This window comes from Dermacentor variabilis, unplaced genomic scaffold (genome assembly GCF_050947875.1).
Source record: "Dermacentor variabilis isolate Ectoservices unplaced genomic scaffold, ASM5094787v1 scaffold_12, whole genome shotgun sequence".
Taxonomy (NCBI): domain Eukaryota; kingdom Metazoa; phylum Arthropoda; class Arachnida; order Ixodida; family Ixodidae; genus Dermacentor; species Dermacentor variabilis.
In genome coordinates, this window is record NW_027460280.1 from 58,536,101 (window position 1) to 58,553,721 (window position 17,621).

At 46.0% G+C, this 17,621-nt stretch overlaps 1 protein-coding gene across 5 annotated transcripts in view; it reads right to left on the reverse strand.

Annotated features, from left to right (window-relative positions):
• Positions 1 to 17,621, reverse strand: part of LOC142565945 (uncharacterized) — a 224,173-nt gene that overhangs the window by 86,084 nt on the left and 120,468 nt on the right. For 3 of the 5 annotated variants that reach the window (XM_075676573.1, XM_075676571.1, XM_075676575.1), the window contains exon 110: positions 7,290 to 7,397. The exons of the other annotated variants lie outside the window; for them this stretch is intronic. In XM_075676573.1, coding sequence (XP_075532688.1) covers positions 7,290 to 7,397 — 108 coding nt within the window. The remainder of the gene's footprint in view (positions 1 to 7,289; positions 7,398 to 17,621) is intronic. 5 annotated transcript variants of the gene reach the window in all.

The following is a 17,621-nucleotide window of genomic DNA, read 5'->3' on the forward strand; positions in this document are numbered from 1 at the left end:
CAAGAATGAAGGCTCTTTATCACTTTTATTGCTTGTAGCTTTTAGAAGCAATAAATTACATGTGCATGTAATTTCAGCATCATCCTGCCAAGTAAGCCCAAAGTGACATTTTCGGTGTTTGAATAAATTAATTAGGTAAGGTAACATTTGTGAAACACTACACTGTTATCAGGTAAGTTGACTTTTTAGAAGGACAACAGTATTGAGCTAATTTTTCCAGTTCAACCAGATCACTATGTGAGTTTTTCTCAATTAATTAACTGACAACAAGAATTATTGATAGTGTAAAGTAGAAAGGAATGAAAGAGTATTCGGAATGAGATAAATTAAAGGACGCCGGGTTTTTATTAAAGGCACCAGGTCTTTTGAAGTGGTGAGTGCTTGTAGTTGGGACTGGCACTAAACTGTGTTTTCCCATTTCACTTGCTTACTCCCTCACATTTTACATAGTGTTTATGTGGAACCATGAGGTAGAGAGAGAAATCAAGGAGGACACTCGCCTCAGATGAAATGAGAGCAGAAAAACAAAATGAGCCTCAGGTTGGGATTGGTTTTGCAAATTTGTACACGCTCCCTTGCATGCTTAAAATTATTGCATCATAATGAAAGTTTGCACATAAGCTCCTAAACGTTCACGGAATGTAATTATGTATCTCTGTTTGCAATATCTATGAAACTACATATTCCTCTGAAAAGAAGAAAGATTTCTCATCAACAAGGTTTGAAATAAAAACACTCACAATCATCACCTTTTTGAAAAATGTGACTTTATAAATACATTTTCGCTGCTTTGTTGCACTCTACATTAATAAGACAAGATAAGGTACTGCATGATAATCATTCTGTAAAATTAGCAGACAAATAATGTGTGCCCACACACACACAAGGAAATTGACTGTTCTATGCCAGAGAAAGCTCAAGGTAGAAATACCTTTAAAACGAATGACATTTTGAGAAAAACAAACAGGACTTGGTCTAGCATTACCTTATAAATATCATTATAATTTGAATTTTCTTAATAATGAGTCTGAGAATAATGGGTCCTACCCTTTATGAAAATGGAAAAATGCTGGAATAATTCATGGCATTAGGGCTTAATCAAGTATCAGATGAAATGCACTCATATGTAGATAGTATTTGTGGTTGCTAGCCCTGACAACTGCTTGCTCTGACATATTGCAGTGCTTTCTTCGGAATGTAGACATTTTGGCCCTGAGTGCAATTTCACAACTGTAACATGGTTTTGAGATAGTTATGTATTAATTGTAAATGTTGTCTTAATTAGCTTGCAAAGCATAGGATTACAATATTAGAATCGGAAACTGCTCCTTCAGGAGTTTACGACATTTAGGGACTGGCTGGGTCTCATCTTTAGGGGGTGACGGAAGGTGGCCTAAGAAACAGCGTTTTATAGACTTCTGTCTCCTTTCTTTGTGTTGTGATTCCTCCTCTAGGTAGCGTCGCAGAGGTCGTGGGTGTATACAGGGGAAAGCCCCCGACGATTGATTGATGTCGCGCTGAACATTCTGAATGTGCGACAACTCAAGCAAGAGTATTCTCACCAAGTTGGTGTCAGTGTCGATCACAGGGGCGCCGTCAAAATCAATTGCCTAGTCGTGCTTCTTGTGTTCAGTGAGAGCAATGCGCTGGGCCTCTGTGATAGACACCGAGACGAACCCAGTGAGAAGACTCTTGCTTGAGTCGTGACACATTAGAAACACAGCAACATCAATCGGTCGCCTGCTTCTCCTTGTGTACACCCACAATCGTCGCGACGCTATGGAGAAGAGAAACCATAACATAAAGAAGACAGGAGTTTAAAGGACCCTGTTTCTTCGTCCGCTTCAGTCACCCCCTGAAGAAGGGACCGAGCTGGTCCCAAAACGTGGGGGCTTCTGAAACTTGGCTGGAGCAGTTTTCACTTCTAATATTTCCCACCTAGCCAGAGCTGTGAAAGCTGTTTACTTTTACGGCTCATTCACACAGGCGACTTGGGGAGATTGCGTGATTGATTGCAATGGGCAACCAAAAAGCAACTCAAGGCGACCAATATTCAAACCAGCATGTGTGACCAGCCCATCACCACCACGAAATTTCTCCTGATTGATGCTGTTGGTGTCTGCTCGCCACGTAAAATAAGCGTCAGTGGAAACAAACATCCTGTTCCTGCGCACCTGATTGGTTCAGAAGCTTTGTGAGTGAAAAATTCAGCAGTGAGCAACTGACCCCAAAACACGACCTACGGTACATACTGACCTGCCCAGCTGGTGGCACTCTACGAAGGTGACTGCACTGGTTCTTATTCCAGACATCGCTACTAAGGGGACACATTTATTTACAAAAGAAGCAACTGCCCAATAACTGGTGTACTATTCGGTTTCTCGGCAAATACTGACTTTTGCGGGGTTTTTTGTTCATTTCGTTGACTATGCAAGTGAGAAATGGCCCGATTTGTTGAACACGAGCTTAGTGAACCTTTTCATGTTCTCTTCCATAGAGCCTTCATGTGTAAACACTATTTCGAGCGGTCACTTGGAGGGCATGCTGAAAACTGTATATGTGTGTTTCAGCATCTACCTCAAGCACGTATACAAATGAGTTCAGACATCCCGTGACATCAAATGAAAGTTGAGTTCTCTGCTACTTGCAGTTTGTGCTAGTTTCACGATCCATCAAAACCAGCGTAGCACTATGCGATAACGAAACTAATGAAACGGGAAAGCGTGGGCAGCGGAGTCGAGCGAAAACGAAACCTTTTGACCGCCCGCGTCGTTGTCAAGGGTAACTTCAATTAGTTATTTTTTCAAAAAGTAAAATAGAACTGTACAAGTAGCATTTTATTTCATCTTATAATACAATACAAGGATGTTTGTTGCGACGAATGGTTGAGTACTAGTGGCAAAATTTAACTAAGGTGTGCTTTGGTCATATGGCAAGTACTTGAATGTCCCGGGGAAGTCTCTAATCATGTCCTGCATTTACCTCAATTTCTCGATTATTAAGGCTCTGTTCGTGATAATATTGACGCATTAGAGATTCTTGAGCACTAATCTATCACTTTAGCATGACTTAATATTTGCCTTTGGTGTCCCTTTAAGCTCTACGCCAACAGGTGGCTGGACCGTGCAAAACGATCAGGCCGCTCACGTACGTCTACGCTAAAGTTCCTTCATCAGCTTGCGTTTATGCCTCCACCCACCTGTCGAAACACCCAGCTCGCCTGTGGTTACAGGAATACCAGACAAGTTCGGCGCTGTGACAGAATGCTCACAACGCACGCTGCTTCGATAGCTCTCACTTGGGGTCGACTGCCAAGCAGCTGGCGGAGAGGTTGGAGAGGCTTCGCGCGCCCACTCCTAGTGAACCGGAAGTATATGACACCACGTGCCATCATGACGCAGAACCAGTGAAGGTGGCGCTTAGCCGCGATCATTCAGCGAACGAGTTGATGAGAAAATGCATGCTATGGAGGAGGGTAACTTGTAATCATCCGTAGCTCTCCTAATATGAGACGCTTCACACAAATTGTGGTGCAAATGATTAACTTTAGCTGTACCCTACGCGTGTAGAAAATTTGTCCGAACCGTTTCTGGGGCCCTTCAATAACATTGTAAAACAAAGTACCGACACAAAATTTCTTGTTTCACTTTTTTATTTATTAGATAGCTGTCAACTCTAATCATTGTAAAGGGTCTGAGTTTCTCTAATACGCAAAAAATGATTGGGTCAGCTTTTATGCGACTAGTTCAAAATGCATCCATAGTGAGGCGCACTTTCTAGCATGTTGATGATTCCTCACTACATTGCTGAAATCAACACATATCTGGTATCACACACCTATGATGCAAAGGTTGGTCAGCCCAGTACAGGTGTCACAGGCCACAACGTGATTGTGTCACGAAAAGATGACAGTATTAGACACTCTGTGGTATAATAGGGAACAGAAGGTAAGTGGAACACTGTGTTCGGACAAAAGTAACGGCATGAGAGTGGAATGTGAAGAAGATAGGCTGAATGAATAGAAAAAAGGCAGATGTGATGGTGTGCGCCAAGATTTCAGTGGCACAGTCATGGCACAACTTGCAAGCCACTGAACTGGGCTGATTGACAAGCGCTTCAGGGGATTTCCGTGATGCAACAAGAAAGTCTGCTGAACGCACCAGAAGCCACTGTGCTTTGCATGAATTTTGAAGCACTCGCATTAAAGGGTGATATAATGAATGAGTTGTTGCGTGTTTGATGAACTGAGGCATGATACCACATTTATGAAGTCGCCAGCTATCTAAAAAGCAATAAAATCTAAAAGGTAATAAAATGCAAGACAAAATAAAATGAATATTTCTGGGTTAGTACGCCTTAAAGTGTTCAATGATCATGTTATAATTGGAATATTGTATGCTGAGTGGGAGGAGGCAGGAATTGTACTCCTAAGTAAGGTATAGCTTAGTCTGAAACATTTCATCAAGGGTGAGTTTCTTCAATGGTTGTTCTGAGGTAAAACATACTGGAGGAGTATATTTGTGTTTGTGTGTGTACATGTGTGTGCAGTGCACATTACACTTGAATGTGGCTGTGCCGACTTTGGTTCAGCATACCAGTAGCTTTTGAAAGCTGCCAGGAAGCATTCCAAGTAACCAAAGCACTGGTGCTGCAAAATATTTAGGTTTCATGCCTTGTGCAAGACAAGCATTAATCACACTACGATAAAGGTATCTTTTGGAAAGAAGTGATTTTTGTGCTCCACCTAGCCTTCTAATTGAACGCCTGAACTTTCATATTTCTTTCAGTCCTAAACGGTTTTGTGGTGGGTATGAATGTTTATAAATGTTAGCCACTTTCATTATTTACAAGATAGCCAAAAATACTGCTACAGTCAACGACCGATTTTCCAGAAACTCGATTTTTCGGACATGCCCTGCCTTCGCGGCACCGGCACAGTACCCCTTAAAGTAAATGTATAAAAACGCCTGGAATTTCGGACGCAAAAAGCCTTCGCCGTCCGATTTTCCGGGCTTTTTGCCGTGACCGCAGGTCCGAAACGGCTTGAAGCCACTACTGCCGCCATTTTGATTGTCTCGGCGCTCGAACAGGTGCTCTTGCACGCAGATCCGCTGACAGCCGTAGCCACCACCTTGTCAATGCTAGGCCTAGCTACTTCGATATTCTATACCAAGCTTCTTGCTGTTCGGTGCCGTGTTTTTTTATAAAACAATTCGCTGTTGTTAGCAATGGCGCCAACTCCGCCATTGTAATTCTCGCCAACGGTTTCGAAGCTCGGAAAGCCTGACGCGTTGCACAATTCTGGTTCCTGAAAGTCAGCTTCGTCTCAATATAGCAATGTTACGCGGTGAAGCATACGCGGAGTATTGCGGTGAATAATACCAAGAGTGGGAAGAGGAAATTGTCACGAGACACAGTATGATTTCCTTAATTATACACGTGTGCACCCGCCCGCCTCCTGTCACACTACGAGCACCGAATACGCCTAATAAGTGTACTAGCAGGCCTTCAGAGCGATTTCAGACGTCCTTGTGGCGATTTGTGCCCTTGGGGGCAGTAAAAGGTATGCATTCCTTTTTACGGACTGCCCGATTTTTTCGGACGTTTCGCGGCTCCTAGGGAGTCCGAAAAACCCGCTGTTGACTGTATATGCAAAAGATTGACCAACCCAGTGCTAATTTCATCTTTGCTCAATAAACGATTTCCATTTAAAGCTTGGTTATATACTTTGTTTAAACACCTGGTGTATGAATATTATTCATAGTCATGAGAGCCAACGCATATATTTGTATGCATCACCTAAGTAAAAGCAAAGTCCATAAAGTATTTGATGGAATTGCGTAGTGTTCTACAGTTCACTGCATTTTAATGAAATGCTGGGTAAGTGCATGATATCTAGTTTTCCCAATATTTTCCAGTTTTCTTATCTAAAGGAGTGTGTTTGTATTTTATGCTAGCCAATTCAACATCGCTCAACAGTTTTTAATGAGATATTTTGTAAGGTTTGATGATTGGAACCCACCTTTAAACCACGGGTTACATGTTTTATCACTTCAGCGTACAGCGATTATAACTAGGTGCTGCTGCGCTGGTGATAAGCTGAACATGGAATGTGTAATGAAATGGAATGTAAAAGAAGGTATAGAATGCATACTAAGATGTTGTGACATTGAAATAATTTTACTGAAGAAAGTACTGCTCACACAGGTCGCATTTTTATCTTTATCTGTGTGCACGCTAACTAAAGGGCAGTTTGTAAAAGTAATTTGGAGTTGAACTTTGCTCGTATATTATGAATTGGATTTCTTCTAACTGAAGATGCTGTATAGGTTAAGAGCACTTTCTGTCTGTGATAATATGCATATAAGTTACTGCCCATTTCTAGGGGCTTGACAGCGATATACATTTTGATACTTTTTTTTTTCCTAACAGGCTTTTACAAGTATTTGCTGCAGTTGAATTAAAAACCAATTTGTAGCTGAAGTCAGCATAAAGAAAGAAAAGATTAAAGAAAGCTTAGAAACAGGCTGAAGAAGTTACTCCATGTAAACTTGCACAGAGAAAAGAACAAAAGGTGAGGACTTCTACAAGGCATAGAAGGACACTATAATTCGGCAAAATAAATTCTTTATCATGCTATTCATGTTCTATTGAGGCATATTTTCACTTGCTATGCAGCAAGCACAGATTTGATCTAAGGAGTACTTTTTTAGGCTTTCTTTCATCTCCAATTATTCATATTGAACCCAAAGTTTGTTATCTACTACCACAAAGATCATAGAAAAGAGTCACAACACACTCTGATTGCTTACAGGTCATACAAGTTATCACAGAGAAACACTTTCATAAAGAGGATAAAAGCTGACAAAGCTAATAAAGCTTATATTTATATTACAAACATAAGCTTGTCCCCAACAATAAGAAATGCAGAGTATATACATACCAGAAATACGCTTACGGCAATTTTTTAAAGCAAGTGTACTTACTTTGGCTCCATAGATTCTTGATGGAATGACTACCATGTTGGTAGGTGAAAGCAGACAATGCACGGAATATCATGCTTCCAGGATCTTGTTTCAAGCGCCTGTTCCTTTCACAAAAACAAGCACATGCACATGCTTCCATACAAATGTTGTTCGTACATGTGCATTTGTACTACTGCACATATTCTGGCATTACCATGCAGGTTACATTAGTGTAGCTGCAAAGTTGAAACAGGGTGAGCCTAGTTGTAATGTCAGTGTCATATGCAGGAAATGAAGGTGTAAGAACAGAAGGCATGCTCCAACCTGACACTTTTTCTTGCAACGATTGTACAGCTTCAGCTTCAACCATCTGGTTAGATGGCAATGGCTGCGAGACTGACGCGGCCACGATGCTGCCTTGTGGTGGAAATACTGTTGGCGGCCAGGTAAAGATAGTATTAGTACTTTTTGCAAATGAGTTAACGTACACTGTGAATTGTGTTACAATAAACAAACCGTGTTAATGCCTAGGGAAGCCATTAATAAGCAAAGCACTTATAAAGACAAGTAATGCAAGAAAAACTGAGTGCTAACAGCTGGCATTTGAAAAAGAAACACACAACATCCAGGCATTGCAATGGATGCTAAAGCTTGTGTAATGAAGTGATTAAGCACCAGCTTTATAACTAAACATGTACAAGTTGTCCCATTTAACATGCGTCAGTATATTCCATCTGCTGCAATAGTGCGGCAAAACAGTGCAGTGTTCCTATTATTTTTTTGCAAGTAAGGGGATCACGTGCTCACTTGCTTAGCATTAATTAAGCAACAATTTAAGCTATCATTTCTGGCCATAGAGCCATCAGATCAAGTATAGCCATCAGATTAAGCTCCATTGTGTGTGCCCCATACCATCTTTGATGTAGATTTTTTCTCTTTGCAACAAAGCAGCAGTAAGAGAGAAAATGTACTGCTGGTCTGTGTATCACAATAAATGAACTGCCCAATGATAAGCCAAGTTCTTGGCCTGACATTTCAGCTTCATTGAATGTTACATAGTGCTCACTTTGCTGGCGGGTACATTAGTGCCATCCGTTGTTCTCCTGCAACACTGAGAGTAGAAATAGTATGCTGTAATGGCAATGAGAAAGCTGTCACGTCAAGGTGTTGCCTTGCAGTACAAAATGAACCCGCTTGCTGACATAGTCAGATCATTTCTTGGTATATATGTAGTACGCCACCATCATGATCGAATGTCTTGTCAGTTTCATAGGTCTACCAGATCGGCTTTACAGCCCTGCTCATATATATTGTATTTCACTCTAGTTCACGCAGGAGCAGTGCTATATCATGGTATGTGGACTTACTGTCACGCAAGTCAAGCGCTGGTGCAGTGTGCAGAAAGGAATCGGGACTTTAGTCAGGCACATGTGGCACCACTGTCTTATTCTTTATGGTCTTGCCGTCGTAGAGGAAATCTGAACTATACTCATATAAATAAATTAAATAAACAGACCAGAAAACTACATAAACTACAGTTTGGTGTAAACAGTTCTAATATTTTTGAAGGCAATCCAGAACATTCTGATCTTTAATAAAGAAAGTTTACAATAGTTATTGATAATATATTATTTATTTTTTAAAATTATAAATTATTAGTAATAATTGGAACACTCTTGTACGTGATCTGTACAAACAACACTGCATTGGTATTTTTCTTGTTCGCCTCACTATATATACAAATGGCTTGGCCTAAGTAACGTAATATATAATAGGCTTGCGACATTCACTTGACAGCTTGCGCCCAAAGCCATTCATATGGCTGTGTTATGCAGATGACAAGGTTTAATATCTATACAGGAGCTTCAGTGATTAGAACTCTTTGAGATAGCTAATGCACTGAAACAGGTACGCTTCCCTATCTTTAAAAAATGCGAGCCATGAAAAATTACGCTACAACAAAATCTAGTTCTATGTGCAGCTCCTAGGAATGCAATAATTCCAAAAAAATTGACAGAGTTGCTGTAAAAGCTAATTAATATTAATGAAACTGTCCTTGTAGAATATCTGTTTGCAATACTTGTATAAAAAGCGCATAACCTTTTCAAATGTAGCAAATCACTCAGAAAGTAACAACTTCTTTAAAAATCAGCTTGGTTTTAGAAGAGGACTATCGTGTGAGACACAGGTAATTGAATTCACTACAGACATTTTTGTAAAGATTGATGCGTGCGCTCAGACAGATTCCATATTCATTGATTTCATTAAGGCCTTCGATTGAATCGCTCCTTGCTAAACTTTCATGCTTAAACATCAATTCCCCAACAGTACCCTGGATAAGGAATTTCTTCTCATTTTGTAAGCAATTCACCATTGTCGATAACTACACCTACAGTATTTGCGATGTAACATCTGGCGTACCACAGGGAAGCATCCCCGGAACATTACTTTTTCTAATTACGTTCCTTACACGTAACCTGTCATAGCCTGCGCACACTGAAAAAGTAACTGCTAAAGCCTCACGTAGGCTCGGGTATTTCATACGTAACCATTGAGGTGCTCCTACCCTTACCAGACAACTCGCGATAGACATTCATCAGACATCAGACAGTCATTAGGCCTCAACTGGAATTTGTGGCCATTATCTGCTCACCTCATTAAGCTTACCTAATCGCTACTCTCGAGTAAGTTCAAACGCATGCTGCCCGCTTCATTGCCTGCGATTATCACCGCGACTCTAGCGTGACTAAGATTAAGTTGTCCTAATCCCTATCGTCTCTTGAATCATGTAGAATCATAGCATTCCTTTGCCTGTTTCACAAAATAATCCACAACATGCACCCGTCCACCCTGCTGCTCACTCTTCCATCTCGTACATCTTGGCATCTGCATAATTATCTCAGCTTCCAGCATACCTTTGGCTTGACAATTTCATTCTATTCAGCTATTTAGCATTGGAATAATCTACCAGACGACATAGTTGACATTCCCAAACCTGCATCTTCTAGAGCACATTTAAGTATATTTCCTTAATGTGTCACTACTAACCACACTCTGCATCTAAGTTATCCCTGCCGAAGTTGTACACATTCTTTTTGTTTCCTTCATTGCGTCATTAATATTTATGTTAGTGACTTATTCCTTCGTCTTTACCTGTTAGAAATGTATAATTTCTTCTTACTTTTTATAAGTAAATTAAATAATATTTTCCATAAGAATAAACACTGCTGGTTTGGGATATTAAAAGGCACTGATTCCTGTTCTTTCAGTCGTTCTGACTGCATGAGGCAACTACAATGCTTCATATGAAACTATGGCGAGTTGGCACCGCCAGATTGAGGAAGACGAAGTTGCACCACTACACGGCTCCCCGTGCTCGAGCTAGGTGGCACTTTAGGGGAAGATCCGCAGTATTTTGACATCAGCGCGCTAGGTCTCGAGGTCGCATACATTCGAGTGACAAGTAAAATAAAGATATGGGAAACAAATCGTCTCAAGCCTTCCCACAAATGGCAACTTCTGACGCTTCTCGCACCGTTTCAAAGCAAGCGGCCCACAAATGATGACTCCCAGACACTGTCCTCGTCCCTCCTGATGCTCACACCATACATTCATGGGTCTTCTTGTCAGTGGTAACCTCATCAAGCCTCAAGGCCTACCCACCCCAGCAGGGCATGAAAACTGACCCCCATAACGTCCCTACGCCAAACCCCAAAGCACCTCACTTCGTCGCTGCTCTTAAGTTACCAGAGTTCTGCCAGTCGGACTTGAAGCTCTGGTTTCTCGGCATCGAGCTGCTTTTCCATCGACACCGTGTGCATCACAAACAGCAAAATATGACCACGTCATCGGTGTGCTGACCACTTGTGGTTATTGCCATCATCAGGGATATTGTGCACTCACCGCCATATGACAACCTGTACGATCATCTTAAGGCATAACTTATAAGCTGACTGTCTCTTCACGGCCGTTCTGTAGTAGGGTGGCAGTTTTCGGGGTGCGGTGGAGGACGCGGAATGGTTTGTCGTAGGCCGGGGTTAGTGGAGGTCGGACGGCGTTGCGGCGCATGAAAACATGTGTTGCGGCGCATGAAAACATGAAACAAGTCTCCGGGGAGATGCAGAGAACTGCCGTACACCAGCTCTGCTGCTGAGCACTGTAGGTTTGCCTGGAGGACGGCCCATAAACTCAGGAGCACAAGGGGTAAGGCGTCAACCAAAGTGGTGCAGTTGAGGCGGGTAGCCAGGGCGGCACTCAGTGTTGGTGAAAAGGTTTCACTATGCTGTTGGCACAGGGGTGAAACGCAGTGGTACGGCAATGTCTGGTGCCGCGAATGCGATTAAGGCAAGGAAACAGGAAGGACTCAAGTTGGCGTTCACAGTCTGTTGTCACGGTGCCAGGACAACAAAAGCCAAATAGCCATGCAGAAATGAAAGTGTAGGAAACAGTGTTAGTGGTGATGTGATGAATGCGAACAGCCTCCGACCAGCGCGTGAAACGGTCGACTATGGTGAGTATATAAGAATAACCTTGAGACACGCGTAGAGGGCCCACAATTTCTGGATGAACATGGTCAAAAAGACGGCTGTGTGGAAGGAAGGCTTGGGCAGGCGTCTTGGTATGACAGGATGCCTTTGTCGTCTGGCAGGGCAGACACGTGCGCATCCAAGCGTGCACATCATCGTTAATTCCGTAGCAGACATAGCCCTGGGTGAGAAGGCGCTGATTAGCCCAAATGCCTGGGTGACATATGTCATGCAGAGTATGGAAAATCGTCAGACGTAGTGATGCCGGAACAAACGGGCGGGGAAGGTCTGCTGAGACATTGCGCCACAAAGGCTCAGCGAGCATGGATGGGGCACAAGCCGTAGTCGGAGAGAACGAGGGTTCTCCCAAAAAGCGGCGAGTGCTCTGTCATTCTGCTGTGCGGAAGAGAAAGCGGCCCAGTTGACGGTTGGAAATCGCGAGTCAAACGGAGCTGTACGAGAAAGGGCATCAGCGGCGGTGTTGTCGACAGCTTTCACGTGACGGATGTCGGTTGTACATTCCGAAATACAAGTGAGCCGGCAGACTTCGCGTGACACGTACTTCGATGAGTTGGTGCGGAAAACATACGCCAGTGGCTTATGATCGGTCAGCACGTAAAACTTGAAAGAGCGTAGGTTAGGGCGTGTTGGTTCAAAACTGGCATCCTTCCAGAAAATGTCAAAAGTGCTGTATCGCAGTGTAGATGACTAGTAGCTCTCGGCCGAAGATGCTGTAGTGGGTCTCAGCAGGAAGAAGCTTCCGAGAGTAAAAAGACAAAGGTCCCCACTTGGAGTTAATGTAATGCTGAACGAAGGCACTGACGACCACGCTGGAGGCATTCACCATCAACCGAGCTGGGGCGTTGCTGCACGGATGGATAAGAAGCGCGGCGTTCGCGACTGCTTGCTTGGCAGCAGTAAAGGCGGCCTGGGCTTCTGATGACCAAGAAATAGCCGAGGACGGCCCAACGGTTGACCGAAGGAGGTCGGCGAGCGGGCAAGGCAGCTCTGCACAGTGCGGTATAAAGCGCCTGGAAAAATTCACAAGCCCCAGGAATTGGCATAACTGGTGCAGTGTTGTAGACTGGGGGTAATTCTGAATGGCCTTGATGTGGGATGGGAGAGGGTGTATACCCTCGAGTGACATGTGATGGCCCAAAAACTCAGATGCGCTGAAAACACACTTGGAGGCGTTCACAACCAGGCCGTAGTGCTGTATCCGTTGGAACAAAGCACATACACGGTGCTCATGATCTTCAGGCGCAGGGCTGGCGATGAGGACGTCGTCAAGGTACGCGAACACAGTAGGAAGGCTCCGCGTGACCTCAACGATGAACTGATGGAAGGTTTGAGCTGAATTGTGGGGTCCAAATGGCATCCGCATGTACTCAAACAAACCAAAGGGTTTCGTGATGGCAGTTTTGAGTATGTTGATGGATTCTATGGGAATTTGGTGGTCCGCCTTAATCAGGTCCACTTTACTAAATATGGCGCAGCTGTCGAGGTGCGGTGTAAAGCCTTGGACGTGAGGCAGCGGATAGCTGTCGTGGCCAGTTTGGCATTCAACGCTCGATATTCTCCCCAGGGACGCCAGTCACCGGGATCACGCTTGGGCACTAAATGCAGCAGAGAAGCCCGCGCACTGGATGACGGGCGTATAATATTGAGCTGCAGCACGTGGTCGAACTCCCGCTTGGCGATAGCTATACGGTGTCCAAACAAGCAGCGGGGTAGAGCGGCTGCTGGTGGACCATGGGTGACGATGTGGTGTGTCACCGTATGTTTGGGCGGCTGAGTGATGTTGGTTGGCTTTTTTAACTCCGGGAAATCCGCCAAGATTTTTTTCAAATGGAGAGGAAGGTATCAGTGTGCAGATGTCCATGGGAGCAAGGTCGGACAGGACTCCAGAGAAGGAGAGACGAGTCAGACCGTCTGTGTGACGACGCCGCCGCAAGCTGACATCCAAGTCAAAGTAAGAGAGGAAGTCCGAGCTGATGATCAGGTGAACCACGTCTGCGGTGACGATGACCCATCGAAAAGTGCCGCGTAGGCCAAAGTCGAGGGTGAGAGATCGGAGTTCGTACGTCGCTATAGACGAGGCGTTGGAAGCACGAAGCAACTGCCCTGATGCACTGGAACGATCAGCCTTAGCTGGGGGAACCATGCTGATTTACGCGCCCGTGTGTATAAGGAAGCTGGCGCCGGAGAACCTGTCGGTTACCATAAAAAAATTACCGACGATTACGTTACTTCCTAATGCGAAATTTGAGCGCAGCAAATAAGCTGTTTCACCTTTTCGATAGATTGAGGCAAAGAAATCGAGCAACACATGTATGCGCTATCACAGAATTTTTTTTTATTTTTCACACGTATTCCTTTAACAAAAAGCGGCAATTTCGGCTCGGGCGGTGCACATATACAGATCCGCCGCCACCGATCTGGCTCTCTGATTGCCACCGCACAGGGGTTGCATTGGAGGAGGAGCGAAGAAAGGAATTAAGTTCGAGCCGGCGCTTTGACAACCGGAGACTCGCAGGAAGAGGGGGGAGGGGGGCAGCGTGTACACCCAGCGGCAAACGATGGGGGCAGAAGCGCGCGCAGCAAGCGGACAACACGATAAAGGGAGGAGGGAAGAGATAGCAGCGACTGACTGATGCCGCTGACGCCGATAGTGAGTCAACCCCAGCTGCGGAGTTGGTTTCAGGGACAACGCCGCCGATGCCGACACAAACAATATGATACCCTCGCTTCCGCAGCGCTAAGAACCAGGTCTAGCCGTGGGAAGGTGGTCACGTATTCGTCGACGTGCCGGGGCCTACGTGAAATAACCGGCGCGTCGGCAACTGAAGAGCACCCTATCCGCCACACAAGAACAGGGGGGGGGGACCCTTTCCTCCTCTTTCTGCATGGCGGCGACGGTGTTCTATGCAGTCACGTTATCTTGACTCTCTAGCGGCGTCAGCGGCATCCAGCGGTATCAGTCGGTCGCTGCTAGCGCTGGGGGGATGAAAGGGGGGCGGAGCTGGTTACGAGGCCGACGACAACGCCGACGACGACGCGAAACCCAGCAACGGACGCCAAAGAGCTGCGCTCTAAAAGGCGGCTGGGACGACAAGCGAGACCACACACCACTGTCAGTGATCTCGGCGGGCGTTTCCACGAACAGGGATGTGTGCACTTCGTGGCACGGTGTCGGAAACGCCGGGGGTACTAGCAGGGAGGCGGAGCGCTGGGACTCGGAGTTTGACGTGTGCGCGGAAGAGCGTGATGACCGAGACGAGGCAAACGGTTTCCCTGCGGGAGGCTCTGGAGTGCGGCGATTGAGGTGGCGAGCTAATCAATGCGGGCCTCAAGGCGCAAAATTGCTGGGTCTGTAGACAGTAAGGCAGCAATGATGGACGGGGAGATCGCCTCATCGGCGAGCTCCGCCAGGCGGTCCAGGGTGACGTCACCGGCCGCCGCGAGGACGAGGCGGATGGGCTGGGAAACGCGTTGGAGGAAAAGCTCTCGAAGCAACGCTGAGTGAGTGAGGACGTCGCGGTCCTCGAGAAGCTGTCGCATCCGGCGCAGCAGTTGGGAGGGGCGCCGGTCGCCAAGGTCCTCCTCGGTAAGGAGCTGCTGGAGGCGGGTGCACTCCGACGGCATGAATCTCTCCAGCACCTTGGTCTTGTGGTGCTGATGTGGTGTAGCGCCCGTGGGGGGCGGAGAGAACGTCCAAGAGCTCGCTGCGCAACATTAGGAGGAAGGACTGAGGCGACGTGGTAGCAGCGCGTCGTTTCCGAGGTGAGGCAGAATTGCGCCTTGATCTCATGAAACCAAACTTGCGGGTTCTAGGGCCAGAAGGGTCGGAGGCGAAGCTGCAGCGACGTCTTGCGGACGTGATCCTGTTTCGGGCGGATGAGTCATTGTGTTTGTCCTAGGTCACCACTTGTAGGCTTATGCCTCAGGATCGAAGGAGACGGACAGTTGACCCAAATCGACGCCAGAAAAGAACCGCGAGCCGTGGCTTCGCGGGCAATGACCAGGCGCCGTCTTTAATTTCTTCTCATGCGGGCGCGCGCTATCCGGGTTCTAGGCGCCGCCCAAGGGAGAGCGCTACAAGCTTAATGGTTCAAGGTGTGACATCGTACTTAACATTCTTGCGTCTTGTAAAGTGTCCCCACCGTGGCCCGCACTTCACCAAGAATTCACTGATCTCTGAGGGAGAGCGCTACAAGCTTAATGGTTCAAGGTGTGACATCGCACTTAACACCCTTGCGTCTTGGAAAGTGTCCCCACCGTGGTCCACACTTCACCAAGAATTGTCTGACCTATTTTGAGCCCCGTTTCTTGAAAAACCAGTAAGTCACAACGTTACACATCGCATCGTGACGGTCGGAGCACCCAATTTCGCACTTCCTCATATTCTCGTTCCTGCTCGCTACAAGACTGGGCGGCAAGAGTTCAAGCACAAGCTTGAGCTCAGATATGCCTGCACCTCATCCGGTCCCTGTCGTCGCCGCTCTACATGGTCCCCAACCCCACAGGTGGCTTAGGGGTGATTACCGTGCTCTTAACAAGGTGACGGTACCGGACCGCTATCTGATACCACACATACAAGACGTCACTTCTTTGTTGCATGGCTGCACCATCTTAAGTAGAATCGACTTGGTGAAAACATGCCACAAACTACCTGTAGAACCTTCTTCATGCCTAAGACTGCCATCATACCACCTTTTAGCATGTTTTAATATCTACGCATGCCCTTCAGTCTGCGAAATGCCGCTCAAACATTTTTAACGATTCGTTGACCTAGTGCTCCGTGGTTTGACAGGCTGTTTCGCAAACATTGATGTCCTCGTTTTCAGAAACTCAGCAGATGCTCATGATGTTCATCTTCGTCAGGTTTTTGAGCGCCGCCGAAAATAAGGATTTATGGTGAATGGACCCAAGAGTGAGTTTGGCATTCCTGCATTGGAGAGGGGCGGTGTTTCTTTGGTCATCCCGTGGATTGCCATGGGATCTCTCCTCCCTCGCCTCATGTGGAAGACATCATCCAGTTTCCATGTCCCTCGACTGCAAAGAAACTGTGGGAATTTCGTGGTCTCGTCAACTACTACTGGTGGTTGATTCCTTACTGCACCACCATCCTGCACCTGCTTCATTTCCTGCTGTCCAGTAAAACAAAGTTGAACGGTGCCACTTCCTGGACAGATGACGCTGACACAGCCTTCAGCTCCATCAAGGAGGCTCTCGCTAACACAACCCTCCTCACTTATCCAAAGTACGACGCTTTCACGTCCCTTATGGTTGACGCCTCGAGCGTTGCTGTCGGAGCAGTACTGCAGCAATTGGCGGATGTAGTTTGGCATCCAGTAGCTTTCTTTTCACGAAAGCTTGCACCACCTGAGCGCCATAACAGCACCTTCTGTCGCGAACTGCTGGCGGCCTACTTGATGGTAAAACATTTCCGCCACTTCCTCGAAGGTCGGGAATTTCACATTCTTACTGACCACAAGCCGTTCATGTACGTTTTGACTGCTGCCAACTCTTCCCACACATCCCGTGAGATCTGCCAACTCGTCTACATTTACGTATTTACAAGTGACATCTGACATGTCCGTGGTACTGACAGTCTCGTTGCTGACGGCCTGTCAGGGATAGAAGTCAATGTGACTATTGACGAGTGTCCGTTTGTGGATTTAACAGCCATGGTTACAGCACAGCGAGAGGACAGCGAACTGCTGGCTCTTTTACATAAGGACAGCTCTCTTGCATTGGAAGACGTGCAACTTCCATGCTGTACGATTCCCTTGGTTTGCGACACTTCTGCTAATTGCCCTTGCGCCTACGTTCCAGTATCACTTCATCACAGTGTCTTTGATTCTTTATATTCTTTGTCACACCCTGGAAACCATGTGATTCAGCACCTCGTCATGACACGATACTCTGGCCATGCATGAACACTGATGTCCGTCGCTGGACAAGTGCTTGTCTCAAGTGCCAGCAAGCCAAAGTTCAGCGACACACAGTTATTCACTTTGGTACATTCGTGCTTCAGTCACATGCATTTTGACCTAGTTGGCTCACTGCCTCCATCTAAAGACAGCCAATATGTGCTCAGATGCATCGACCCGTTCACACGATGGCC